The sequence below is a fragment of the Fistularia commersonii genome, chromosome 20, assembly GCF_037954325.1.
Source record: "Fistularia commersonii isolate RoL2024-O1a breed Wild chromosome 20, RoL_Fcom_v1.0, whole genome shotgun sequence".
Classification (NCBI taxonomy): domain Eukaryota; kingdom Metazoa; phylum Chordata; class Actinopteri; order Syngnathiformes; family Fistulariidae; genus Fistularia; species Fistularia commersonii.
Genome location: NC_141303.1, coordinates 12,468,247 through 12,496,128, shown reverse-complemented (window position 1 = coordinate 12,496,128; position 27,882 = coordinate 12,468,247). Strand labels below are relative to the sequence as shown.

At 41.8% G+C, this 27,882-nt stretch overlaps 1 protein-coding gene across 2 annotated transcripts in view; it reads left to right on the top strand.

Moving 5' to 3' along the window:
• LOC147222974 (regulator of G protein signaling 6-like) overlaps positions 1-27,882 on the top strand; it is an 81,108-nt gene that overhangs the window by 4,475 nt on the left and 48,751 nt on the right. The window contains exon 2 of one of the 2 annotated variants that reach the window (XM_086166627.1): positions 150-487. In XM_086166627.1, coding sequence (XP_086022753.1) covers positions 150-487 — 338 coding nt within the window. Of the gene's footprint in view, positions 1-146; positions 488-27,882 lie in introns of both variants that reach the window. The other variant, XM_086166626.1, reaches the window with a different exon arrangement.

Below are 27,882 nucleotides of genomic sequence, written 5' to 3'. Positions count from 1 at the left end.
ACGGGAAAGATGGAAAATAGCCACGAAATAATAGACGCCGCCTTTATCCCATCCATCCATCCTACCCCTGTTGACACGGGACAAGAAGAGGCATAGCGGCCCCAAGATAAATTACTGTCTAATAACCTCCCCTTCTCTCCCATCAGCAGCTGCTTGGCACAGAAGTGAGAGCACAGGAGGACACCGAGAGGCGAGAACGGACAGGAGGATAACTAAGAGAGCCATGGCTGAGGCACCTCAGCAGCAGCAGGAGCAGGAGGAGAACATGCAGAAGCAGGAGGAAGAGGAGGAGGAGGAGGGCGATGAGGAGAATCAAGAGAAACAGGAGGAGCGGCAGAGGAATACGGAAGCGACCGAGCCGAAAGAAGGGTCTCCGGAATGGAAAGAGGAGGTTCGGGCGACCCCCGCCCCGCCCCTGCTGTCCATGAGGTCCATGAGTGTCGTGGATCCTGAAGATGACACTCCCAACATGATCATCTACAGAAAAGTAAGAACCCCGGTTTCACGCTGCTTTGGTCAGAATGCTTTTGTCTGAGTAAAATAAAATACGCACCATGTTGCAGAAGTGGAGAACTCTTCTGAAGCTCCAGCCTCGGGAGCTTCAGATCCTCCGGTGGCTGATAAACAATAAATGCAATGCATCATGCATTAAATTACATGTATTATATTACATTATCTTATATTACATTTGCATTTCCTCCTGGCACCCCTATGAATATGTGTGTACTATGGTAAATAGTGTTCACCACCTTGGAGGAGGATATCTGCTTGTCGACTAAATGTGCCGCCGCGCGTTAAACTCGCTCATTGCAAACAGCCGACAGGTACGAAGTTGCAAAGATGCCGTTGAAGTAAACAGCGTCCGTCACAGAGGTGCGCTCATTAATTAGGAAGGACCAGACTGCTGTTTGTTTTCATAGGGAATTAAATTCCAAAATTCATCGAGAGAGAGCCCCGTACTATTGAAACTCATTTTGAAACTGATGTTGGGATTCTAGTGGATGTGCTGGATTGCTCCCAACTGCCGTGCTGGGATTTTTTTTTTTTGTCTCATTTGTGACATTTTTGACAAAAGTAGCTGATCTTTCTTTAATTAAAGAGTTACACAATTCTACAGATGACTCTACATGGACTACAGCTCTTGAGAACTAGCAGAACTTTTAATTGTGAAAAATCCCCATATTGTTTATCCTCGTCTGCAGTTGTACTCTTGTCAAACAAGTCACCAACTTAGTTGTTTTTACTTTCTTTTTTTGTAACTCACGTATTGCCTTGTGGGGGATGAAAATATACTTTGGCCTTTTTGGGGAGAACGGGTTTGGCTAAATCAGCGAACCATGTTCACCCCGCTGAGGTTGCTCGCTTTGTGGATGCTGCTTGTCCTCATCATAAAAGATGGACTGAATATCTTTGTTTTTGGAGCAATTGTTTTACTGTTTCTCCTTTGTTTGAAAGTGACCTTGACCTCAGCATGTTTGTTAAAGGACTCTAGACTACATCTGCCATTTGTTATAAGTGCACTAAATCACTTATTATATGATCCAGGCTTCGATAAATGGCATATTGTAAATGGAAAAATAGATTATTATTCGATAGGCAATTTCCTCACTCTTAAATGACCCAAGGGACCGAATGCAGGTCCACGAAAGTGGAAATGTCGTCCCCCTGTTGTGTCTTATTGTGACAGATGAAGTGTGAAAGAGACAAGGTTTGCATGCTGCCCTCGTGCTCCCTGAGTCGACGCGCGGTCGGGAGGAGAGTGGTGATATTCCTTTCCGTATGAACACAGCCTTTGGCTCTTTATTACTTACCAGCAGGCAGCAAGTGAATGCTTATCTACATGTGCAAAAAAAAAAAAAAAAAAAAAAACACACAAAAGGTGAGGCTGAGGAAGTGATGGAAAGCAGCGGGTGTGGGGTTAAAACAGACATTCGGAGCAATTTGTTCTCCAGACAGTGGAGCATTGCGCCTTTCAGGGAAGGGCAAAAGAGAGATATTTGGATTTTTTTTTTTTTTTTTTGTCTACATCCATCCGAGAGGCAGCACAGTCTGCAATTAGTGTTTAGTTATAATTGATGCAATGTAATACCTTGAGTGTACATAAAGGTGAAAAGACACAGTCTTAATTAGGATTCTGTTTGATATTCAGAAGGATTCACGATCACAATCACCATTGTTTCGTTGAGAAGTTATGCCAGTTTTTCCCCCCCATGAATGTTCATGCATGTTTGAAGGCGATTTCACCGCCCTATTCTTTTGTTGTTGTTTTTAACATAAATATTACTGCATGATACAAATATATTCTACTTTTTGCACAAATATTTTAATTCAAGTTATTCTGAGAAATGTCATGTCTGTGCTGTTGCCATTAAATCCAAACCAAATGTTCTATTTTTCTGCAAGCAAACATTTTAAAATTAGCTCAGGCCTTCAGTCGGGTCGATAGAGCAAAGGCTGAACACACACTACAGAGCACCGCTGGCTGTGACAGCTGGTTTAGATGGAGGTCAGATACCATTCGTATTGTATAATTATACTAATTTATCTTTTATTAATCCCCGTGGGGAAATTCGTTCTCTGCAATTAACCCATCGAGGATGGGAGACTCCTACCCTTTTGGGCAGGATCCGGTCCGGACTCGGGCTTGACCGCTGTGGTCACACCAGGAAGTAGCAGAGGAAAACCTCCGGAAAAAAAAACGGAACGGGGACGATATTCAGATACGGTCGGCGCCCCCCAGTTGACCCGGGGGTTTGAATAGAAATAGCAGAATAACATTCTCACAGCTCAGTCCACATATTTTGAGCCAATACCACTTTATATTTAATTTTAGCTTTTAAATACCACTGATAGTCTCCAAGCCTCACACAGCACTTTGAAGCACAATACATCTCCATACTCTAAAAACAGTCCATCTCCAAAGATTACAATAGACTGCTATGACAACTGTGTTTGTTATTTATACTGTACTCATTTTTGAATGGTATGCCATTTTTTGTGGTATGAACTTTTTTTCATGGGCCGGGGGGGCTGGAATTAAAACAAAGAGGCATGTAAGTGTAACCACTACACTAGTGTGCACTTTTAACAACTATTAAACAGTCATCTCACCAGCATCTAGTAATCTTGTTGCAGAATCAGTGGGAGCCCTGAGCTTTTTTGCTTGTTTGCCATTTTAGTGAGGGTTAGCTTGCCAACTCACCGATGCATGGAAAATCCCTACGACTGAGTCAAGTGCAGAATACCCGGAAGGCTAATAAAGATAAAATAGATATAATTCTTAACATCTCTATTCCTTCTTTGCAGATGGACACCAAATGTTCTGGTGGTTGAGGACCTCTGTGATATACCCTTAGTACCATTACCTTGTTTGTTAATAACTGTACAATGACCCCATGTGAGGCACACATGAAGGGATTAAAGTTGCAGATTTTCTTGGCAACGCTTTAAATGCACAGATTGAGATCTCCCTTTTCTGGCTTCTCGGGTATGGAACATTGAATGATTATGGGAGAGAACAGTTTGACAGGTTACTGTTATCCTCACCTTGGATTGTTGTGAATAATTTCTTTATACAGCGTCATGTTTTCAAAGCATGTATCTATTGAAATCTGTTGAGGCTTGAGGTGCAGCAGGAGGAGTCAGACACCATCAGCCACTGTCGGTTGTGATTAATGAGCTCCCGGAGCAGGCCTTGGGTTGGGACTCGTGTGGGGTTAGATAGAAGGCAGAGTTAGAAAGAAAGAAAGAAAGAAAGAAAGAGTACAGATGAGAGAGACAGAAAATGGTGGTTTTAATGTGTTGTTGTCGGAGGGAGAATGAGTCGCAAAAAGTGACGGCGTCATGCGAAGGTGAGGAGAAAGAAGGGGGAAAAAAAAGAGATACGTGAAGATGGAAAGACGAAGTGAAACTGAGCGACAGATGGATATTACCACACCCTCGGCGGAGGAGGCTGCGACCACACACAGGTGCAGAAAAGGGTTATGTGAGGAGAATAACAACGACTATAACACTTTATAGTTGAATAGGTCATTTTCAGTGATTTATTCCCCATTTCACTTTCCAACACGTTACACATGCGACTCCTTAATCGGCCATCTTTTATATTAAGGTACATGTAATAAACATATAGTAGGAGAAAGGGTCTGAGTAAGATGGTTATATGAAGATTATGATATAATAGCCCAATTCACAGTTATTCATTTGACCTTAGTAGGTGTTTCATTTTTATAGCTGGTAGCTACGAAACGGACAACTTGATTATTAGTTACTGCACTATACAATGTCTATTAATCTTTATAAACACAGTATTCACTTTTAGACTCCTTCGCTGCAAAATGGATCTATAAAAAGAAATAAAAGGTAAAGCTTTACTGGAAGATCCAAAGTATGATCACACTTCTTTCAAAGGGAGCATATATATTTTGTTATAACAACAGCAACAGAAGAAATAATGATGATGATGTTCTAGCTAATAATAATAATAATAATAATACTAATAATGATAATAATATATGTATATATATATATATATATATATATATATATATATATATATATATATATGTCATTTTACTTTATTAATTTATTTCTTCTTCTTCTACTCCTTCTCCAATCGGCTTTTTCCTTCAGAGGTAGTCACAGTGAATCAACCTTCTCGATCTAACCCTGTTATCTGTATCCTCCTCTCTCACACCAACTACCTTCATATCCTCTCTCACCACGTCCATAAATCTTCTCTTTGGTCTTCCTCGAGAACTCCTGCCTGGCAGCTCCAATTCCAGCATCTGTCTACCAAAATATTCACTATCCCTCCTCTGTACATGACCGAACCATCTCAGTCTGGCTTCTCTGACCTTCTCTCCAAAACATCCAACATGTGCCGTTCCTCTGATAGACTCATTCCTGATCCTGTCCATCCTGTCACTCCTAAAGAGAACCTCAGGATCTTCATCTCTGCGTCCACTAGCTCTGCCACCTGTCTTTTCATCATTGTAACTGTTTCCAGGTCACACAGCATCGCCGGTCTCACCACTGTCTTGTACACCTTTCCTTTCATTCTGGCTGATAGCAGTCATACTTCTCTGCAGCTCCAGACTTCCTCATAGAATTCCAGAGTTCCTTTCTTGGCACCCTGTCACTTGTTTTTCCTTGGTTTACAAAGAACACAATGCAGTTCCCTTTTGCCCTCTTTGTACTTCTCTATTAACATTCTCAAAGCAAATACTGCATCTGTAGTACTCTTTCCAGGCATGAAGACCTGCCTGCTGCTCACAAATGCTGACTTCTGCTCTCAGTCTAGTTTCCACTACTTTTTCCCATAACTTCATTGTATGGCTCTTCAACTTTATCCCTCTATAGTTGCCGCAATTCTGCACATCCCTCTTATTCTTAAAAATGGGCACCATCACACTTCACCCCATTCCAAAGGCATCTTCTCACTCTCTAAGATCCTGTTGAATAATCTAGTCAGAAAATCTACCGCTACATCTCCTAAACACTTCCACACCTCCACAGTTATATCACCAGGACCAACTGCCTTTCCACTCTTCATCCTCGTCAGTGCCTTCCTCAATTCACTTTTACCAATCTCTACTTCTTCGTGGTCGACAATAGTCACCTCTTCTACCCTTGCCTCTCTTACGTTTTCCTCATTCATCAGTTCTTCAAAGTACTCTTTTCCATCTTCAAGCATCTGTCAATACATTTCCCTCTCTATCCTTAATAACCTGGACCTGTTGTGCATCCTTTCCATCTTTATCTCTCTGTTTCACCAACCTGTATAGATCATTCTCTCCCTCTTTACTGTCCAACAAAGCATACAAGTCATCGTACACCCTTTGTTTTGCCTTTGCTACTTCTGTCTCAACCCTACCCTGTATCTCCCTGTACTCCTGTCTGTTGGTTCCCTTCAGTGTCCCGCATCTTCTTTGTTAATTGCTTTCTCTGTATATACTCCTGCACTCCCTCATTCCACCAAGTCTCCTTGTATCCACTTTCCTTCCAGTTGATACACCAAGTACTCTCCTACCTGTCTCAGTGATAACACTAGCTGTAGTTGTCCAATCTGGAATCATCTGGAAGCTCTCCCTGACAACCCAGAGCCTTTTTCAATTCCTTCCTGAATACCATACAACGCTTCGCCCTTTTCAGCTTCCATCACTTTTTCCTCTGTTCTGCGTTTGTCCTCTTGATCTTTCCTGTCACCAGAGTCATCCTACAAACCAACATCCTATGCTGTCTGACTGCACTCTCACCTACACCTACTTTGCAGTCATCGATCTCTTTCAGGTTACCTCGTCAATATAACATGTAGTCTACCTGCGTGCTCCTATCTCCACTCTTATAAGTTACCCTTTGTTCCTGTCTTTTTTTGGAAAAAAATGTCTACTACAGCCATTTCCATCCTTTTGCAAAATCTACCACCATCTGTCCCTCTGTGTTCCCATCCTGGACACCAAAACTGCCCATCACTTCTTCATCCCCTCTATTGCCTGCACCAACATATCCACTGAAGTCTGCACCAATTACCACTCTCTCGTCTCTCAGGATATTCTGCATCACTTTATCTGTCTGATTCCAGAAATTCTCCTCCTCATCAAACTCACATCCCACCTGCAGGGCATAGCCACATCACATCTTTAATTTCAAGTTTCAGACTCATAAGTCTATCAGACATTCTTTTCACCCCTAGAACATCCCTAACAAACTTCTCTTTAAAAATAAATAAATATATATATATATATATATATATATATATATACATACACATGTATACCAAACCTGAATACATACACATTTACATACACACTTTTGTAAATTTAACAAACTTCTTTTTCGGGAGTCAAATATGAATGTCAGGGTCAGAGTTTACCCAATACATTTTATATGATTTTATTCGTATTATATAATTCCTGTACATCTGAATGAACAATTGTTGTATAACAGAAATTATTAAAATATCTGGACATATGATTCATTCAGCGAGTCACATTCAGTTATGAAGAAAAACAGTGCCATGCTGTCATATTTTTCACCTGGAAGGTCAAAAAACAGGGGAAGGCAATTATTCATAAGCCTGGCTACTGATTGACGCCATTAGCTGCTACACGATCGGCTACTTTGTTATGAAATATAACATGGACAGCATTGCTGTTGGTCTTCATCAATCATTGCAAACAGGATGTCAAAGGAAATGCAAATTTGTGCTCTCAATTTACAGTTTTGAAAAGCTTTGGGACTCAGAGTAATGAGTTGTTCTTGTAATTAGCAAACCTTGTATTTTTTTCGCTCCTAATTTCAGGCCCGGGCGTCAAGTGTTTTTAAGGGTTAGTGTTGGGGGCGGCTGCAAGGTTAATTCAAGCCGGGACTGGAGAGGCAACGGCAGGTCAATGCTTGAAGAATAATTAGAACGAGGAATGACGCCTGCAGGGAGCCATTCATCTCCCAGCTAAGATGGCGTCCAACTCTCTATCCTCCCCCATCCTCCTTTTTTACCCGCCTTTGGATTCTTGGATGCAACCTTCTTCCACCTTCCTGTCAACAATCTAGGGAAATATGACTTATGGAAACCCAATGTGTATTTGTATACTGCAGTTTACCATTCGGACAAAACAGTCTGTGACATTACGAGGTTCAAGTACTCTACTTGTACCACTGAATGGTCCACTTGGTGGTCCATTGAATGAATGCAGGGGGGGATTCTCTCTGCTTCCCGAACGCATCCTTCTCCAAGCATCACCAGCTTATCCTTCACTTACATCCATGTTATGCTATGGAAATGCGATTACTCCCCTCCTGAGCCGAGCTGGCTGCCTCAACTGAAGGGGTCCCATGTGTTTCCTGCAGTTTTCTGCACTTTGGAAAACATTTTTTTTGGAGTTCCAGCCTCTGGGTTTTTGTGCATGTGTGCACACACATACACACATTGACCCATACATCAACAGAACACATGGTGGCTGACAGATTTGCACTCAAGCCAGAAAAAAAAGTGTGTACAGTTCTCTGAGCTGGAGTGAGTCTCTTCACTTGTGTTTTGTGTGTGTAAAGAAGAAACAGACAATTCAAAAGATTTAGGGGAAATATGCAGTATTCATGTTTGCTCCTGCTCAAATATTTGCATGCCATTTTGGATGACAGCGTCTTTGTCCAGGTGTGTGTGTGCTAGCCAGTATGTGTCCGCCTTTCTCGGTTCCTACCTGCCCTCTAGTTTGGTCGTAGCAGCTGGTGAATAGCGGGTACAGCAGATAAACAGGACAGACGCCTGTTCCAATATTCCTCTGTAACTCTGGAACGTGACTTAAAGGGAGCCCGGAAGCTGAAGGGCTCGGGCGAGGCTGTCATTGGATGCTGACCTCTCCGGAATTCGATTTTGTTATTAAAGCTGTAACTCATTTGACTCCCAATGACTCATATTCGGGAAACTGTGAATGGCAGGATTCTGCCGAATATCGCTAATTCACTCATTAGTAATAATGAGCGGTTTACTTTGTAGTGCCCCTTTGGCTCTTGTCCCATTAGGTATGTGTATGGTTGGTGATGATCACCCATCGTAATGAAATATATTGTCCTCATCATATGACCTATGATATATTCATTGGCAATATCCATGAGTCATGAGTGGGACGAGGAATCAGATGATGATTTTCTCTCCGCCTGGTCTTCTTCTGAGCTGCCTGCTGGCCCGGGTTCACCTCCTCTGGCAAGTTGTCACCTGGAGGCTGGCCAGAGCATCTTTGGCGGTTGTCGTTTGTGGCGGGAGGGGAGTCGTCCATCTCCTTCAATTGAAGGTCAAACCGAGGACCCGGATCGAATGGAATCTTCCGTTTCCACGTGAGGGAGAAGATGCTCTCAGTTCACTCGCTTCTAGAACAACCTACACTCTTACAGTTTTTTAAGTTTCTCCCACACAACTATGTAGTGATGGGAGACGGAGCAAACTCAAACCTTTACTGTAATTCAAATATGTCTATATTCTGATTGTTTTTTTAAGTGAAGCTCCATATATGATGTTGGCAATAATATAAAAATGTCACTACGTACTTAAGGATTTATTGTTTCTGTTTATGAGAAGAAAAAGAAGAGCTGTTTTTATAAATCATAGTTATTGGCCACTGAAATGTCAAATGTGAGAGAGTTATACAGAGAATCCCGTTCTCTGGTCTGTTTTCCTCACATTCATGCACAGTTTCTCCATATATAATAATCTTTATTATTTTGCAGGAACCTTACATTTTTACGTCTTCCTTTTCATATAAGCTGGATGCTATTTTTATCAAGGTGCCAAAAAGACCTTCAGTAGTGAGATGGCTGGTGGCCTTAAGTTATACACATGCTAAAAAAATAAGATTAAATCAAGGCGCTGTCAGATAGAAAGCAGTTTATTGTTAAAAATAAACGTCAATAAATATAATGTACAAATATTTGTCAAGGTGAAAACAGAGTTTTATTTCAACAGTGCAGCGGCAATGTTATTTAAAGCAACTATTAAGAACTGATTTATTATTCCTATTGTTTTCTGTTTACACGCAGGCTGCACACTTGTCGCCCAGCGACGACTTAGCCCGCAAGCTCCAACAATAAAACCCCAGCTTTGCCTACACACCACAATTCGGCGCATATTTATTAGCCAATTTCACATTGCGGGGATATTCAATAGTGAGTAAGACCATGAATCATCGCTCGCTGAATCCATCCCTTGCTCACTGGTGAACTCCCGACTGCTTCATTTGTCCATGTAAAAAGCACCCCTGAACTACATTATTAGATTTTTACGGCACAAATGTCTTCACTCTTCTTAGCAGGAAGCCTTGCGGTGCACTTTGTCTGTTGTAAAAAGGGACATTTTTTTCAATTTATCTGAATGAAAAGCACGTCTGTTGTTGAATGCAAGAGTCACAAGATGCACAAATAGCTCTTAAGAACACTCAGCGCTTTGACACGACAAGTTTGCATTTGTGTCTCGTAAAGAGTCAAAGGACAGTGTTGACATAAAATGTAATTTCTTTGTGATGCAGCTCTTGTGCTTTGTGTGCGGCAATGCATGCTAGTGTTTCATATGTACGTGTGTGTGTGCGCGAGATCTGCCTAATACGCAGTGAGTGACGAAGCACATCAAATCACTGCGCAGCCGCCTGAAGATATCAGAGGAGCTCATCACACCAGGTATGAAGCAGCAGGATAATCAAATCAAGGTGATGGTGGGAGAGGCTAATTGGTGAATTTAAATTGCAAATGTTGAGATGCTGGGGTGATCACTCATATCCTGTGTTCACAGTTTAACTACCACTCTGTCAGCAAAGGCTTAGTGTACATTGTGAAACATATGTTCATATCAGGGATGTGACTTGGGATTTTAGCTGCGTTGTTATAATGCCCCCCAAAAAATATATATACATATATGCAGGGGCTGACAGTATTAATTCACCGATCATACAACTGTACTTCTTATATGACTATGGCTTAAGACAATGATCTCTACCTTAAATGTGATTTGAGATATTTCTGATACATGCATTTGGTGGGCTCAGCAGGTAAGCTCTAAAAGCATTTGAGATGCCGTGTCTTTCGCTAGCAGGAGCTGCCATGATTTTTGGAGGGTATACCTGACCCAAACACAAGGACACTCAGGAGGTTAGGCATTTTAAGGGGTTTCATTGACGCGCTGGGTTCGAGTTGTTTCTGGAGTCATGTCACGGGACTATGTACTTGGGAGGGGAGGTGACATCTGGATGTGGGAAGAAGCCCAACCGGGACATCAAATTCTGGACTGGGGAATGAAACCTAGATAACGGATCTTACTTTAGCAATGACAAGCCACAAGGAAGGGCTGAATGACATCCGGGAGAAGGAGGTCCATGTGGCGATACCCACTCTAGACAAACAAGCTGGCGCCAAAGGGCTGGCAGCAGGCTCCTCTTAAGCTCAGCCTTATGTGGCCCGATGATCCGCAGGTGTGCGCTGCTCCCAGCTGAAATCCATCCTGCTGCTCAATCAGGCTCCCTAAAGAACTGAGAGGTGAAGGGAAATGCAGATAGACTCTTAGCCTCGGATCCCAACAGGTCTGTCCTTCAATAAATTTTGATGCACAGACATTATGTTATTTCCAGGTTCAAACCACGTGTACTCAGTTCAATTTCTCCTCTAAGTTTGTTGGTACTATTTGTTTTGTGACAGTAACTATCAACTTGCGGATAAATCAAATGCCGGCGGAAGGTTACTGTGCTGTCATTATCTCACCGCAATATCAATCTCCCTCTTCTTTTCAAAAACCCGTGAATCCATTGTTCTGCGCATTTCTTTGCTTCCTAAAAATTCTATATTCTTCTATATTTTGACAGATATTGACCAAAACCTTACTGGTATCATCTCTAATTGGGCTATCCATCACTGGGCGAAGGGGAAAAAACTAAAATCCTTATCTACTGCCAAGTCCCTGGTTTGGTGTGAACTGTTAACAATTCATTTTAGCATGTGTACAGCCTGTCTGGGGCCAGATGGAGATGAGATCAAACCTCGAACATAAAACATGTCAGAAACACATCTTTTTTTTACTACTCTCTTCCAGCCATGTTGTTACAATCACTTGTTACATGTAATAAACATAGTTTATAGCCGGCGCACCACATGGTGCTTTAAAAAAAAAAAAACCCTTGGCGATATACACCAGGTTAAGCCAGTATCTGTTGAAGAATCTGTTGCTGGCAGTGAATGCGAGGCAGCAGTTCTTTCCTGTGAGTGGAGTGTTCCCCAGGACTTTAGAAAATAATGACATCCTGAGTCCCTACTGAGTTCCTGTATCACTCTGTTCTAATCCAAAGTAATCCTCTTCAGTGTAAACTCAAAGCTGCAAACGTTCGGTGTGGTATTTCTGACTCGCAAGATAACCGGCATCATGGCTACACGACCGACTCAGGTATGGTTTCACATGATCTAACGGAGAGTCTTGTGATTGCGCTTCAGGCAAATCTTGCTGAGTTAATTACATGTCACTTGGCTGGAATTAGAGAGATTGTTTAGTTTATTCTTAAAGTTGCCCTGATTTTTTTTTTTTTTTTGGACTCCTTATCGAATAAGCTGCCGAAGATGACTGCGTGACGGGTTAAATCCGAACATCCGGTCACAAAAAAAAAAAAGAGACTCTCACGAGCAGATGCACCCGAGTGAACCTGATCTGAAATGGCTTGTATGACCATTGAGTTGTTTCCCCCGATGTGACAATCAAGTGGGTCGTTTTTGTTGCGGTGCCGCTGAGGCATTCAAAGTATTTGTCATGCTCTGGATGCATCTGGCAGCCGGTGTCAGAGGAGCCCACTTCTCTGTCAACACCTTGGATTTTTGCCCAAGTCGTGAATGTAAAGTGACTACGAACAATCTGTTGGTGCAACTGAGACTTTGGAAGTGTCAGTGTCTGTATGTAGGTGAGGGTGTGGGTGTGTGTGTGTGTGCGTCAAAGTTTGGTGTGACTCGAGCCAATCTATAAGTGTTGACTGTCAAGAGATGTAACACACAGCTATGTGATTAGTTGTATTGATCACGTTCAAAAGAAACACATTGAGGATTTATAGAATTCACTCACAGTACGATACTAATGACACGCCCTCTGGGTTTCTTTCCCTTACTGCTATTATGTCCAAAAATATTTGCAAAAACGAAAAGAGATTTTGGATATCAACTCCATTGTATTTACTTAAATAAGAGTTGAGCCCAACGCTCTCTTATATGGAACAGCCATACCTACTTATCCTACAATTATGTGTGATTGAAGCCACTTATCTACATTTTATTAAACTTTTATTGTAAAACTTATTTGAAATATGATCACATTCATCTCCCACACAATAAACCGCAAGGTGTGAAAGGGCTTTATGGTTGAAACAATTCACAGGTCAAATGATCTGGTAGACGTTACTGCGAGGAATATCACATTTAAAAAAATACTTTTTATCTGACCCGTGCATTTATTGTCCGGCCCTTTTTTTCTGTGGATATGAGAAGATGTAACAACACTGGACGACATTCTGCGTCATCGCCTCTCTGTGGTAAAGCATCAGGACCCGCTTTCCCAATTTTCACTTCATGATGTGAAATGTCGACCTGCGGCTTGTGAAACAAAACAAACCTCACACAAACCAACCCATGCAAAGGCAGCATCACAACCAAAGCTAGCTTTAAATTTTGTGTGATGATTCAATATTGTTGGGATTTTGTTTGCCGCTTTCAAGAAAATAGTCCATCCCTTATTTGATGCTATATATTCTCGGCCAGTGGCTTCAACTTCATGGAGTTACTCACTCCGCTACTTACCCAAAGGGAATCTAGTGTGCATGTGGCGGTAAGTAACAATCTGTCATCCCATAATGACAGCTCCGTTATAATTGCACACCAGCGTTCGGTGTTTTTCAGAACATGAGATAAATATGTTGAAATACACAATGTTTATCAATCCAGAGATAGATTTCCAACATCTACTGAACACAAGCTGTCATACTCTTCTCCAGTGTGTGTGCATGCACTCGCTCATGTCGAGGGAGGGTGTGTGTGTGTGTGTGTCAGTGTACTGAGTGTGTTTGCATTGTTCATATGTGCACTGTATTTGAGATATATTTATAATGCAGATGATGACTCACAGCCAACAATGAACGCAGGCGACGAGGCCGGATCCGCCAACGGTTTGTTGTTTATCTGAGTTTTGTGGCATCATAGCTCTTTGTTGTGAACCGATGGCCTCATCCCCTCAGCAAATTGTTTAATCCTTAATTAATCTCACAGATATTCATGCTGTAAGAGGGATTAACATATTGGTTTGTTAGAAAAACAATGACATGGGCATTCTGTAATCTGTAATGAGACACGGTGCATCGTCCTCTCTTGACAAATTTTGGCTGAAGTTATAAAGCGGTGTACATCAAAGGGCTGCATGTGAGGTGCACGTACACACACACACACACACACACACACACACACACACACACGAGCTTCCCCGTTCAGAAATAACAATTGTGCTCAACGATGAATCCATACACCTGCAGCCATTATTGGGCAAATGCATTGCACAGCAGCCTCGGAACAATGTGATGACACCTGTTTTGTTCATTTGTATCAGCCAACCAGATGGAGAGCGAGAGGTAAAATAATGAGTTAGTTCCTCTTTGAAACCAGTCTCTCTTATCATCACTGAGCCCGGATGGCACAAAAAAACATTTGTTTCTGATAAATGATAACAGCTTTGTTACATGCACGGGGTTAAATAATCTCTGCATCTGGTTGTACAAATAGAATAAAGTGAACAAAGTGCAATCGGCTCCTTTACTGCATCGCTCATTTCAGTTGGCCTTTGTTTAAGAAAAACAAAACAAAAACCAAGGCGCCACATTGGCACACCGGTTTCCGCTTCCTCACAGCAGGGGGTCTTCCTGTGTGGAGTTTGTTGCGTTTTGCATGTTCTCCCTGGTTTCCTCCGGGTTCACCAGCTTCCTACCACAGTCCAAAAACATGCAGCAGGTTGATTGGAGACTAAAATTGCTTAGATGTATGAATGAGAGCGTGAATGGTTGTTTGTCTCTTACGTGCGGGCCTAAGATGGACTAAACCCCGCCTCTCGCCCAATAATAGCAATTTTCCTGACTGCAGGTTTAGTGCTACAATAAAAGGATGAATCAAAACAAAAAACCAAGGTCTATGGATCTTGAACGTGAAAGAAGATCAGCCGAGATTAACTCAGTCCTATCAGGCCGGACTCATATCCGCACAAAACGAGACAGCATGGAAACACAGAACTTAAACACTAATCAAAGAAATGGTAACGTAATGGTAAGAAACAACGTAGTGGCAGCAAAACACAGCTGGTTGGAGTGGAGACACAAAACGGGGCAGGGGATTTTTTTTAAGCGGACAGTGACCCACATGAGGGCACGCACACAGAACGGGGATAAAATTCTCAATTTCAACAAAGTATCTGATACTGATTCTGCTTCAGAAATAAGCACAGGAGTGACAGGAGAGTATTTTGTTGTGTGTGTGCCGTTGTTTTCGCCGTGTGTAGTTCGGGTGTGGAATGCGGGGATAACATTGGTTAATCACGGTGTGAGGCTAGCTTTAAGGTCGAGGTTGCAGGCATGCATTTGAACTTCGGTCAGGGGCCACTCCTCCACTTCCATTTTCAGGCAAGGCTAATGGTCTCTGGCTCAAGCTTTGCAATTAACTCACATTCTTTGGAGTTGCACAATCTCCTCATTTAGCTCTGAACGAAAAAGGGGAGTTTCAAGTCCGGAAACGCAAGTAAACGTGCGTCCGGAATCAAAGCGCAAGCGCATCCGCGTAGCACGACGCTTCGGCATTAAAAAAATTGAATTCGGGTCGGTATTCTGTGTTGGTTGAAGTGGAAAGAATGTTGTAGAGCTTGACTCGAATGTGAGCGGGAGCTCAGAGCTGGCGGGCTGCAAGGTGGCAGAGGTTGCGGTTCTGTGTGGCACGTTATGATTAATGAATGTGAACTTTTGTCAGGCATGTTCCGTGTAGCCTGGGGTCCATTAGAGACCATGGATGGATACAGCATATAGAGAGAGACACACACACAGGAGAATACCCCCCCCCCCCCCCCAACCCCCTACTGCTGATGCAGGCGATAGAAGTAAGGGCACACATCATTTTTCCATTAGTGTATATCTTCTCATTCTGTCCTGTCCCCTATTCTGCCTCCCCAATCAATCATGCTTTTCTTTATTTCCAACCTCCTAGATCTGCCAGAGTGGATTCCACACCATCCAGGAGTCGGCTAGATTACCGCTATTCCGGTTGTTCTAATTCAACCACAACTCCCTTATTGGTCTAACCTGTTCATCTGCATTAACTTTGCCTGTAGTCACGAGCGTACGATTTGGTAAATAGATCTTTTCTTTTCCACCTTGGAAAGAAAAATGTCTGGTACGTTCATTTGAGCTACAGCCCAGGATCCACGTTAAGCATGGCACAGAAGTTGAAGATAATTGTGCGTCTACTGTGCGTCTACTGTGATGCGGTTGCTAAGAATCGGCTTTTTCTCAGATTCTTGCAGTGGATCATCAACTTCCGTGCCTCTCCAGAAGGATTTTGTTTGACTTAACATAGTAAAGCCACTGTCACATCAGTCTAGTCAACTAAGGGTAATGGCATGGACACATTTTTCCTGATCCATCTGGGACGTAACTGCTTTCTTCCTCGTTGTATTCTTCATCTTTGTGTTTGTAATTGTAATTATGTGACTCATTTCTGAGTCTCGGGATTTCATGCCAGGCCGATGGTTTTTGAACTTTTGTGGACTGAAGCTGAGAACTGACTTCTAATTTTTTTTTTCCTTTTCTCTAAAGACAATTACTCCGGTTTTGTCTTTTGTTATTAAAGAACATTGTGGCATGGCAAATCACTGATTTGTTTAATGCAATTATTCCGCTGGCTTGTATTGGATTAGAGTCCCCCAGTGATATGGTTAAGCAAATTTGTGTGTCCGCCTAATGATATTAGGGTGGTGCTGTGAGATGTGCCACCCGGTCGTCATGAAACCGGACTTACCCTGGTAACCAAATGGTGCTTTTCCAATCCGAACCCACTTGGCGACAGGCAGTTTAGTTCTGAATGGTTCAAAGTTTCACACATGAAGGTCAACTCCTGAATTCCCAGGGGTCTTAACATACCCTTCGTGATGGAACGAGACCAAAAGACTCTCCAAGGCTGCCGTCCAACGGCTCTTACACAATAAAATTATAGCCCGGCGCGACAGATGGCGGTCTGTTTCCACGAGTTGGAGATACAAAGCACTGGATACCCTTTGACATCTCTCAAATCTCACCAAACAGATACATAAGGCTTGTAAGTCATATAATGCTAAGCACCCCCTTTTTTGGAGAGGTGGGGTAGAAGAACAGATATTTACGGTCAAACCACAAAACCCATAGAGCTATATCAAGTCTGTGAAAGAGCTACTCTGGCAAAGTACCTCATCCATCCCAAGGGTGATTGTTGCTTCAGCGAGACTTTGGTCGAGGGAGTCAATCCTGAGAGACCCTCAAAGACTACAATCACATCCCACAAGGGACAGAGAGGCTCATACACTGGTCCCTGCCCACAGGCCAACTCCGACGCTTCATTTTCATTGAACGTTGACCAATTGGTTCCTTACCAATGACTTCATGTCAGCCCAAAAAGGGCAGCCAAAAATGAAAAAAAAAAAAAAAAAGGATCCGGCTTGTTGAGTAAGTCTCACTATGAGCTGATTTCATCATTTAGATTGCAAATAAAAGAAAAAAATCGGAACAAAATGCAAGGTTTTAATAGATGGAAGAGAGCATTAACTCATGAGAAATGAAGAAATCGCGATACAGATCAGAGATACTGACATTATTTGCTTAAGTAATGATGATGATTATGATTATCATATAGCCATTGTTGAAGCCATGCTGGCATGTTTCCCCATTTCTACTGACTGATTTTAAGTGTGTCACACACACACACACACACACACACACACACACACACTGTCCTACACACATGCGTTGTATAATGACACTTATTTGTTAAGGTCATTTGTTCCTGTCCCTCCCGATCCACCTCTGTCTCTGCCACACTCGTGCTTTCTGCCTCTCTCTCATTCTCTGGCTCTCTTTTTTCCCCGACCGGTCGAGACAGAAAGCTGTCGACACTGAATGTGGTCCAGGCCTGCTCTACATGGTTATAATGCAACGTGTTTTGATTTGGTGCCATAAAATAAAATAAATAAAATAAATAAAATAAATAAAATAAATAAAATAAAATAAATAATATAATATAATATAATATAATTATAATAATATAATAAATAAATAAAATCTGACTTGATGGGACGAATGAGGGGTGTTCGCATGCTCAGGCCAGAGGGTTGGATTTTGAGGTGGTTCCTCATGTATTTACAGCACACCCCCCCTTTCCTCTCTTCTTATTTAAAATGAAATAAAGCTCAAAAATTGACTCCAGTGTGAAGAAATGAATCAATTTGAACTCACTGCGCACCTGCTCAGTACGGACATTTCGACAAGACAGTACAAAATGATGTCTGTGACTCAAACAGTATTTAACATAAAAATGTTCCTCTACTTTTCATATCCTGTCTGGCTAACCCTCACCAGTATGTAACACACACACAAACACACACACACCGTATTATGATACTCGGGTCAAGAGAGAAGTAGGGCAGACTGTGTCTCAGCTTCACTGGGAGCGGAGCCAAGGGGGGAAGGAAGGAGCTCAGGGAGTGTATCGAGCTTTTGGGGTTAAAGCCGCTCAAGTCTTGGCAGCAGATACCCATGGGTACACTGACAATTTGTGAATGTGTTAAAGCCAGATTAGCTCGACACTGGTGATAAAAGAGTGAAAGGGGATTAATTTTGAATCAGGCCTGATTTTGGTGCCGGCGATACACACAACAATTGTGAATGGCTCACCTCTGCTCTTATGGATGTTTCCTGCTGGGTCAAAACTAAATGTCCTATTAAATCATCAAGCAGGGGTGATTCCAGGTAATCTCTAAATGGGAATCAGTTTAGCAATAAACTGAGCATCCCCGGGGTTTTTTAAAGGCAGGGGAATCAAAGCAGCCCGAGGAGCCCATTAGAAATAACTGACATAAAGCCTAAACGCCGCTGGGAGCGTTGTTTTCAGGAGGTTGGGACGCTGTGAGCTGACACTTGTGCCGAACCTCGGCTACAAACAAACTCGACTCAAATGTTGAAAGCCTGACAGAATGGTAATCACTAGGAAAGGAAAATGGAAATAACAGTCATCTTCACGCTGAAAAATCTTCATGGTGTGGCCAATTTTTCCCATTTTTTCCAGTTAATCTGCTGCATGTTTTTGGACTGTGGGGAGGAAACCCTCACAGATGCATGCAAAACATGGAAAAATCAATTATCTATCCAATGCATACAGTTTTTTCATTAATGGCAGAATTTAAATAATCAGAGTAAAATCCAGTATCTTTGATGTTTTGTAATGATTCTGGTATTTGACTCAAACACAACATTGTCTCGGCAGAAGGGGAGGTGATTCTTTAACATTGAGTCATCCATTCTTTTTTTGTTTCTGCAGTTTTATGCTGTTTGTTTGGTTTTTTTTATCTATTTTTTTCATCAGTTTTTTGACATTTTCCAGATTGTTAAGTTTCGTTCCCTATCAGAGATTTTCTGACTGATTAAATGGACAGAGGCTTCATGGCATGCATTGAGAACAAGCCAGGCACTAAAGAGGACTGCAAACCCAATATATGCATTTAATTCCAATATTTTTCATTTCCTAGCCGGAAGGTTACGTTTCTGTTAGCTGGATGAGCGCATTAAATCTAATTTATTTTTTGAGACATTCAGTGAGATAAGATGTTCATTCTGTATATTCTGCTTTATCCTGAAGCTAATTAAGTGGTATGAAAGAATAGTGATAGAACACTCCGTGCTGAACAAGAACAAACATCATTCCTCAGGCCTCTAACTCAGCTTTGTAACTGCAACTGAGTACAGTCCAAACGTGACATGTGGAAAAGTGGCTGTTGCCATAAATGTATTGCCTTATCCCTTCCAATGTAGACTACCATAATTCTGTCATGATTTTTGGAGGGTACCTGACCCAAATGCAATAACACTTTGAGGAGGTGAAGTGTTTTAAGGGGTTTATTTATAAATGAAGTGAACAAATGGCTGTGCTGGATCCAGGTTGCCTCTGGGGTCACGCAGGAACTTGCGAGGAAAGGCGAGTCGTAGACTTTTGGCCTTGGGAGCAATCGGAGTCTCAGGAACCAACAAGGAAAGGTGATCAGAGTCGCGAGAGTCTCAGGAACTTGCAAGGAAAGGCAATACGTAGAAGTCTGTAACGCAGAATGTGGAGATGATGATGATCTGGCAACGAAGGGCTGGCAGCAGGCTCTTCTTAAGCTCAGCCTGACAAATCCACCCTCCTGTATGGCTGCTTCTTGATGAGGGTCTCTGGTGAAGATCTGCAAAGACTAATAACCCCGGATCCAAGCATCTTCATTCATTTTCCATAGTATTCCATAGTATTCATCCTGCATTCAGGGTAACAGGGGGACTGGAGCCTATCCCAATGGTCATTGGGCGAGAATTCGAGTTTAGTTATTCGGTCTTTTATTATACTTTATTAATCCTTTGTGGAAAATTATTTCTCTGCATTTAAACCCGGATGAACCATGAGCAGTTGGCAACCATCGGCAGCGCGAGGGGAGTAGGTTCAGTGTCTTGCTCAATAACACTTCAACAGGCTCGGAGGAGCACTGGTATCGAACCATGGACGACCATCGAATTGAATCGAATTGAATCGAACCGTTCCTTTATCAGTCCATCACATGGCCATGTGTAGGGACATACAACTGTTCATCCTCTCATTCAGATGTCTGGGTAATTTAGGGCTGTGCATCTATTGCATGTTTTTTGGAAAACAGAGGAAACCCACACAGAAACAAGGAGAACATGGAGACTCCAAATAAAAAGTCAGGATCTTACCAGGGACCTTCTTACGCTTCTACCTTTTTGAGATGGAAGCATCAACCCCTGCACCACTATATATCATAGTTACATCAAATATTTGAATATCCACTGGCTTCACTTTTTCATTTTGCCCGCCAAAGTGATTCATGAATTTAGCAGCAGCTTTATCATGGGTGGGTGTGACATCAGGGAAGTGGAAGTGCATGAATCACAGAATGAGAAGTTCATTTTCAGGTTATATAAAAATGAAGCTATATAAAATGATCCTTGCCTCACATGGGAGAGAAACTTTGGTGTCAGCGATCAGGAAATGGAGAGGACAAAGACAACAGAGAAGAGATATGGATGGAAGGCAGTACGGGTGGAGTACCTGTTAGCTTTTGACAGAAAAATAGCACTTAGGGAGTAGAAGCTGTCACATTATTCGGTGTCATATCACAGCAGCAGTAGAAGAGGAGAGGACAAGAAACTCAGAAGGAGGGGAATCGGAATGACTGATAATGAAAAAGGGACTGATTAATCTTCCAAAAGATGTCGGAGCGACTTCCCCCACATCATTTTACCAATCCCTCTACTAAGTTAAGATGGATTAGGTGTTTATCAGATTCAAATAAATATAGATTTAATCCACCTTTCCCTCCCCCACTTCCATCCATAGAACCCATTAAGACGTAGACATCCAGACATCCATCAGTGGAGGTATTTTCTGTTCCTATAGGGACGTGGGATGATCTATTTGAGCCTGGTACTCCCCTTATATGATCCCAGTTCATGTTCAAGTTACATTCACTCCATCTTCTGTTCCCGTTACAGCGCCATCTCTCTTTGCGCTCTTGTACACATGGCTACAAGCTTTCTCACACCACCTCTTGTGTAAACCTCTCTTTATCTTAATTTCCCCCCTGACGAAGTTCCATTCCCGTGGTGAAAATGTTAATTCACTGCTTTGGTCCCCGAAACTTCAAGACTTATCTTTGTGGGCCAAAGAAAAAAAAAAATGACTGAAGCCATTGGTCGGCATGGGCACTCCTGCACAAAGATGGGTATTTCTAAAAAGATAGATAAGGTACCTTTGCAGAGCCGGAGTGAAAAATATGGTCTTTGAAATGTCAACATTGTTCTTTCATTGGCAAATGTTTCCTGCTTGTAGTCCTAAAGAAACTCTTGAAACACTTTTATCCGCAGATACATGACATAATCAAGCCTAGATATATGATATACCCATCCATAAATGATTTATCTATTTCAGGTTTTTACTCAGACACCAACACCCCGAACAGCTTTGTTCACCGCATGGCACATATCGCCTGCTGACAACTATTGATCCAAGAGATTGGCCTTTGCTAGATGATGTTAATATTTTATTTGCTGGTGGAAAGGGGGGTGTGATGGGGGCGGGATTAGGATGCAGGAATTAAGCTTGATTCACAATCCAGAGGCTAAGCAACCTAATTTTAGGATGTGCTAAACCAGAACTATTACTTCCACTGCCCAAAAAGTAGCAACAAACATAGGTCAAACCACGTTTAGTTGTTTTTTATGATTGAAGAGTGAGCAGTTTTAATTGTTTTAATAGTATTGTCGAGTATTGTTTCACTCCAGTGACAAATTGCAGGTGAGAAAACGGTGATATTTGAAATCAGAATCACCTTTATTGTGTGCCAAATTCCTCCTGTGTATGTTCACACACATGGAGGAATATTATCATTGAGGTAATCCAAACATAAGGTGTTTAGACATATGATATAATTCAAAATAAAATATACTATTACTTGATAAGAAATTATATATTTTGAATTTGTGAGGTGTTTTTCTGGGAAATTCATAGTATAGTCCTTGTTTTAAGACAAAAACAGGTACATAATCAAATCTAGAATTGTGTTTACGTGTGTGTGTCTGCTCAGCCAGAGTTTATCGTTGATGTGGATTCTGTTGTTCTACATTAAATGACAAAACACATTTCGCTTTCCGTCCTAACTTATGTGTAGATTTATACAGCTAAACAGAAATTACTTCATCTTCATCCGGTCTCCCTTCCAACTTGTAATTTTTACACAGTTCCCCCTGGTGGTCACCTCTTAAAATACATTTAAATCATTGCATATCAACACAGGGACAAGATATCTGAATGACCGATCAAGATTTTAAAAACATATTTATGCCTGTTAACCACCATCTTAATCGGACTCCTGTCCATCGGAGTTCTTTTGGGGTAAAAAAACATAAATTCAGTCACTCATGTTCTCTTCTATAATCCCTATTGTGCTGAGGCTTATACCCAGAACCTACAGGTGTTACTGTGTAAAAATAATTCATTTATGCGTGAGATCTTTAGAGCCCCTTGAAACATGACTTGTTTAGCAGTAGAAGAAGGTCATTAGGTTATTAAGAGCTGCTGTTCCGGGCTTATGGGATTAAACTTCCTTTTGAAGTGTGAATATCAAATGATGGGTTCTCGACATCCACATTCTCAGATGGGATGTTGCGGGAGTTGCTAAAGCAATATTATGTAGTGTGTTTAGAACACCGTTTTTGACATCGTCTTAATGATATGCTGAGCTCTACCACTTTCATCCCCACAGCTCTACATCTTGGTTTCTGCAGTAGCTAGCGGAGCATGATCACAGAACCCCCTTCAGATGTCAGTCTTTTAAGATGTTATCTGACGATTCACGATACGGAACGGCAAATAGTCTTTGTTAAGGAACCCAAGAGGAGACTAAGAAGAAAACAAGACCGTTACCTCTTACGGGAAGGCACTCTGTCATCGTATAGCTAACTGGAAGTGCATTTTATCACGTGTACAAGCGCTGCGGTTACAGATAAACACTCGCAGTAATTGTTTCTTCTCTGCCCGAGTCCTCTTTTTAGACCAAAGGTTACGATGAGAATCTGAGATATTAGCAACCTGCATGTTAGTACTTTAGGGACAAAAGTCATTTGTAATAATGTTGCATGTAACAGCTGTGTAGCAGAACAATGAAAATGAAAGAACAATGAAAATTTAATAAGACGATGTCCAATATTAAAATTCATTCTCTGCAATTAGCCCATCACGGATGAACCATGGGCAGTAGGCTGCCGTCCACCAGTGGAGCAGTTGAGTGTCCTGCTCAACAACACTTTGACACACTAGAAGGAGCCGGGAATCAAACATGGAATATTTTGTTCCAAAGACGATTTCTCTACCTCCTGCTCTGCCTCGACACCCCCAAGCGTACCTTCGCGAGAGCCCGGGGATTCGGGAGAAGACACAAGATTTCTGCCATTCAGTGATGAAAGCATTCAGAATAGGAAGAGTGGAAGGAATAAAGAAGCGCATCATGGGATTTCCTTCAGCAGCCTAAACAAATGGCAGCAAAACTAAGGGCTGGACTTGCTCTAACTGAAAGCTTTCTCAGAAAGAAAGGTTTTAAGCCCATTTTGAAACAGAGACACGGTGTCCGCTCCCTTGCACGGAGATTGGAAGATGGTTCAACAGCAAATAGGCTCGGTAATTGAACGCTCCGGCCCCGTTCTGCTTTTAGAGATTTCAGGGACCATATGTACCCCTTCATCCTGGGAGGTAGGATTCCAAGAGTTCCATAGGTCATTTATTCACTTTCAGAGTTCAGTTGCAAAAGATTCTAATGAACCTCACCCTATTCGGAATACCTCCCAGAAACTTATATCCAACTCATGGCATTATTCTTATCACCCACCAAGAGATTCACCCTCATCCTATCTTTTCTTCGCATTCTGTACTTCATGACTATTTAATTGTGCCTGTATGTCTTGAAACATTGATAAGAGAAAGCATTTCATGCACGGCAACCAATATATAGCTTTTTCAAACCCCGCTCGGTGTAAGAGGATTGGCGGAGAGCAGCCCGCCACAGCGGCGGGTCTGGGGAATTAGCACGGAGAGAATCAATGTTGGATGAGTGGAGCATCCATCCTGCTTTCACTGCAATGGTTCACCTGCTTTACACAAATGAAATGATCCCATTAGGTTGTGTGCGGAATTTGGAAAAAATGTCGCATGACCGCATACATGTGTGTGCAGCTTATAATGATGACGCTGATTGCAAATAGACCCATCAGGCCTTTTTAAAGCAGCCGCCTAAATGTTCGCCTATTGCGAGTGTCGCTCACTTCCCGCCCGGTACTGGATTATTCCAGTGCCCTAATGACCTGTTCGCCTTCACTCTTACTTGTGCCATTTAGAGGAAAAAAAAATTAAAAATCAGACAGCCGTGCCCCTGATCCTACCTCGCTCTTATTTAAAGCCTCATTTCAAAGCCACCTCCCTTGTCACACGCATTACTCGGCCTCACAGAAATGTTATTTTCAGGTCAAGAAGGAATGCAGCTAATCAGAGCAGGGTGAGTGTGGGGGGGCATGACATCCAGGGCAGAGGTGTAATTTGCGAAATATTTCATGTTGCGGGCGGGTGAAGCCTCTATTTTAACACCATATATCGCAGCTAGGGTGCGTCAGAACCAATGTAAACCATTCATTCTGGCTGTTTTTCAATCATCATTAATAATAATAATACGACGACTTTAGTGACACAAAAAATGAGTCAGCTCTTTGCAGATCTCAAGTGATATTTGCAACCATAAAAACCTATCTTTAACCCTAAAAAAAACAAAAACTGTGCAATATTTCATTTCACTGTGCAATATTCAGAACTGCGCAATATTTCATTTCATAACAGCTACACCACAATTTTTCTTTTTATCATACTATTGGGCACTCCTTACCTCACTTGTTACTAAGACACTTATAGTTTTATCACTTGTTTACTAAGACACTTTATAGTTTCACTGAGACACTTTATAGTTTATAGTTTATTTTTATTTCTAATTCTGCCTTTTCTTTTTATTATTTATTACTGTTATATTTTCTGTAACTCTGGCACAACAATTTCCTTCGGGATTAATAAAGTTGTTCTTATCTTATCTTATCTTATTTTGAGTAACAATGTAGCTAAATATAGCGCTGTAGATCCGCCATCAGTAGAGAACGGCGGCCCTGACCAGTCCACCGTTCACTCCGGACTGAACCCACGATGCCATTCTGTAATCAATAATTAAACCTTCATATTTTATTCTTTCCAAACGCGCGCTATTGTTTTATGCATCGGGTAATTCACGACGTGGCCAGTCGGTGCTTTTGAGTTGTATTGGTGCCCCTCTGAAAATCTCCAGGGAGAGCTGGTTGCACTCTTTAGACGTTATCCGATAATTTTCTTAAAATTATCTGGCTGGTGAGAATACACCTCAGGTAAAATTACACGGAGTGGTCCAGAAAGCGCTCTGGAGAGCTTTTCGAAAAATTGGAGCTCGTACTTGGACTGAAATATATATAAATACATATATATGAATGATAAAACGCCCTGTGTTGCTGTTTTTCCTCAATTTTGTGTAAAATAGACTTTGACGATGTTCCAACTTGAATCACAATCTTTCCTTGAACCACAAATATGCCTTGGGAGGAAATGACGTTTGGGGACAAAAATCAAAACCCAAAACACAACATAGACAGCCAGCAGAGTTCCCTACTGTAATAAGATAGTTATAAAATATACTTTTCCTAGTTTACGCCTGAGATGGTTGTCAAATTTCCAGCTATGTGTCCGATGACAGTATCTGATGCAAACCTAAATGAAAATGGCTTCATTCACTCATTTATTCATTCATTCATTCTCTCTGTCATGTCTATCTGCACAACATTTAACATACGACCGGTCCCTCACTCCTATGGACAACTTTGATTTCTCAGTTTAGCTATTGCTCAATTACGCTTTATTATCCTCCTTTTTTTTTCCACTGAGTTTGTTGCTGCTTTTAATTTGGATTTGATATGGCTACATTTTGGATTTTTAGTATTTATTTTTCATTTCAGTCATTCATTCGTGTTTGGGCTGGAGCTTATGCGGCTGTCACTGGGTAAGAGGCGAAGTTACATTACATTACATTAAATTACATTACATTACATTGCATTTGGCAGACGCTTTTATCCAAAGCGACTTACAATAGAGAACATAGGGACTGCAAATACACTTGCAAATACATGATACACAGGAAATATACAGAACAGTAAGCTTGGGTTAGTGAGGGTTTTTTTTTTTTTTTTTGGACAGAGACACACAAACGTACACACACACACACACACACACACACACACTGCATAGCCTAACTTGCTGCCAACCTGATCTGGGGCATCAGCGCAGTAAAAAGTCCTGAAAGAGGAACGTTTTTACCTGTTTCTTGAAGTTCACCATGTCTGGCCAATTTAAAGTCTTCAATGAACTTGACGCATTTGTTTTTGGATTGTTGGAGGAAACCAGAGAACCCAGAGAAACGCAGACATGGGGAGAGCACACTAACTTCACACAGCAAGGCTCTCTGTCCGTCTTCACGTGAGACCGGAGCTCTTACCGCTACTGCTGTTTTCCACTGTTTAAAAGAGGATGGCATGGCAAGTGGATTTACAGACTTTTACCTTTTATAAAATTGCTATCATGACCCCCAGACTGATGTGTTTTGGGCCAAACCTATTAGATAAAAGAGGAACTTTGGGCCACAACTTAAAACGTGCCTGTCATGATAGTAATTTATTACATCCTAAAAATAGCTTATGCGATGTGGCCACGCCCTTGAATTAATTAAAACCCAACAAATTCTCTTAGTTTAATTAATCTGTAGATGAGCAGTGAGCAGAGGAGACTTTGCCCCAGATTTTTGCGAATCTATTTTTCATGGCTCCATAAATCAAGCTACAGCAGAGATAGGCTCTAAGTGGAGATTCTCAAAGCTTCCTCAAAACTTCGTGTTTTTCAAAGCAGCACGATTGTGCCAGACTTTCAAAGTGCCAAAGATTACACGAGTGCTGTGTGTCTAACTGGGCCATTAGCAGTCAGTCAGGCGATGAGGACCTCTGGCTTCGCTCGGCTCGCCGACGGTGACAGTGACAGATTTGTCAAAGATGAGACAGGTGGAAACGGCCGGCTTAATTAAAATGAGAAACGATTAAATTCTCGTTGCATCGTAATAACCTTGATAAGGTTGTTGTTCAGTAAAAATGACAAATGTGTCCCCCTGCAGAGCACAGTGACAGTTGTCATGCATCATCTTGACGCACAATGACATTTAAAACTCTGAGAACAGGCCAGATTGGTTTAAACAAGACAAAGTTTGTGCTTCCCACCTTACATTTTCCCAGATCTTGTGATTTATGGAGAGAGGAGGCTTGAAACGGACGCAGGCGACCTTGTCATAAAATCCGGCACGGCAGAAGATTATCATCTCCTCCATAAAATCTTGGGCGGGAAAGAATTTGGCAAAGACAAAAGTCATTCTAGTTTACAGCTGTTTTTATTTCTCAAACCCACTTC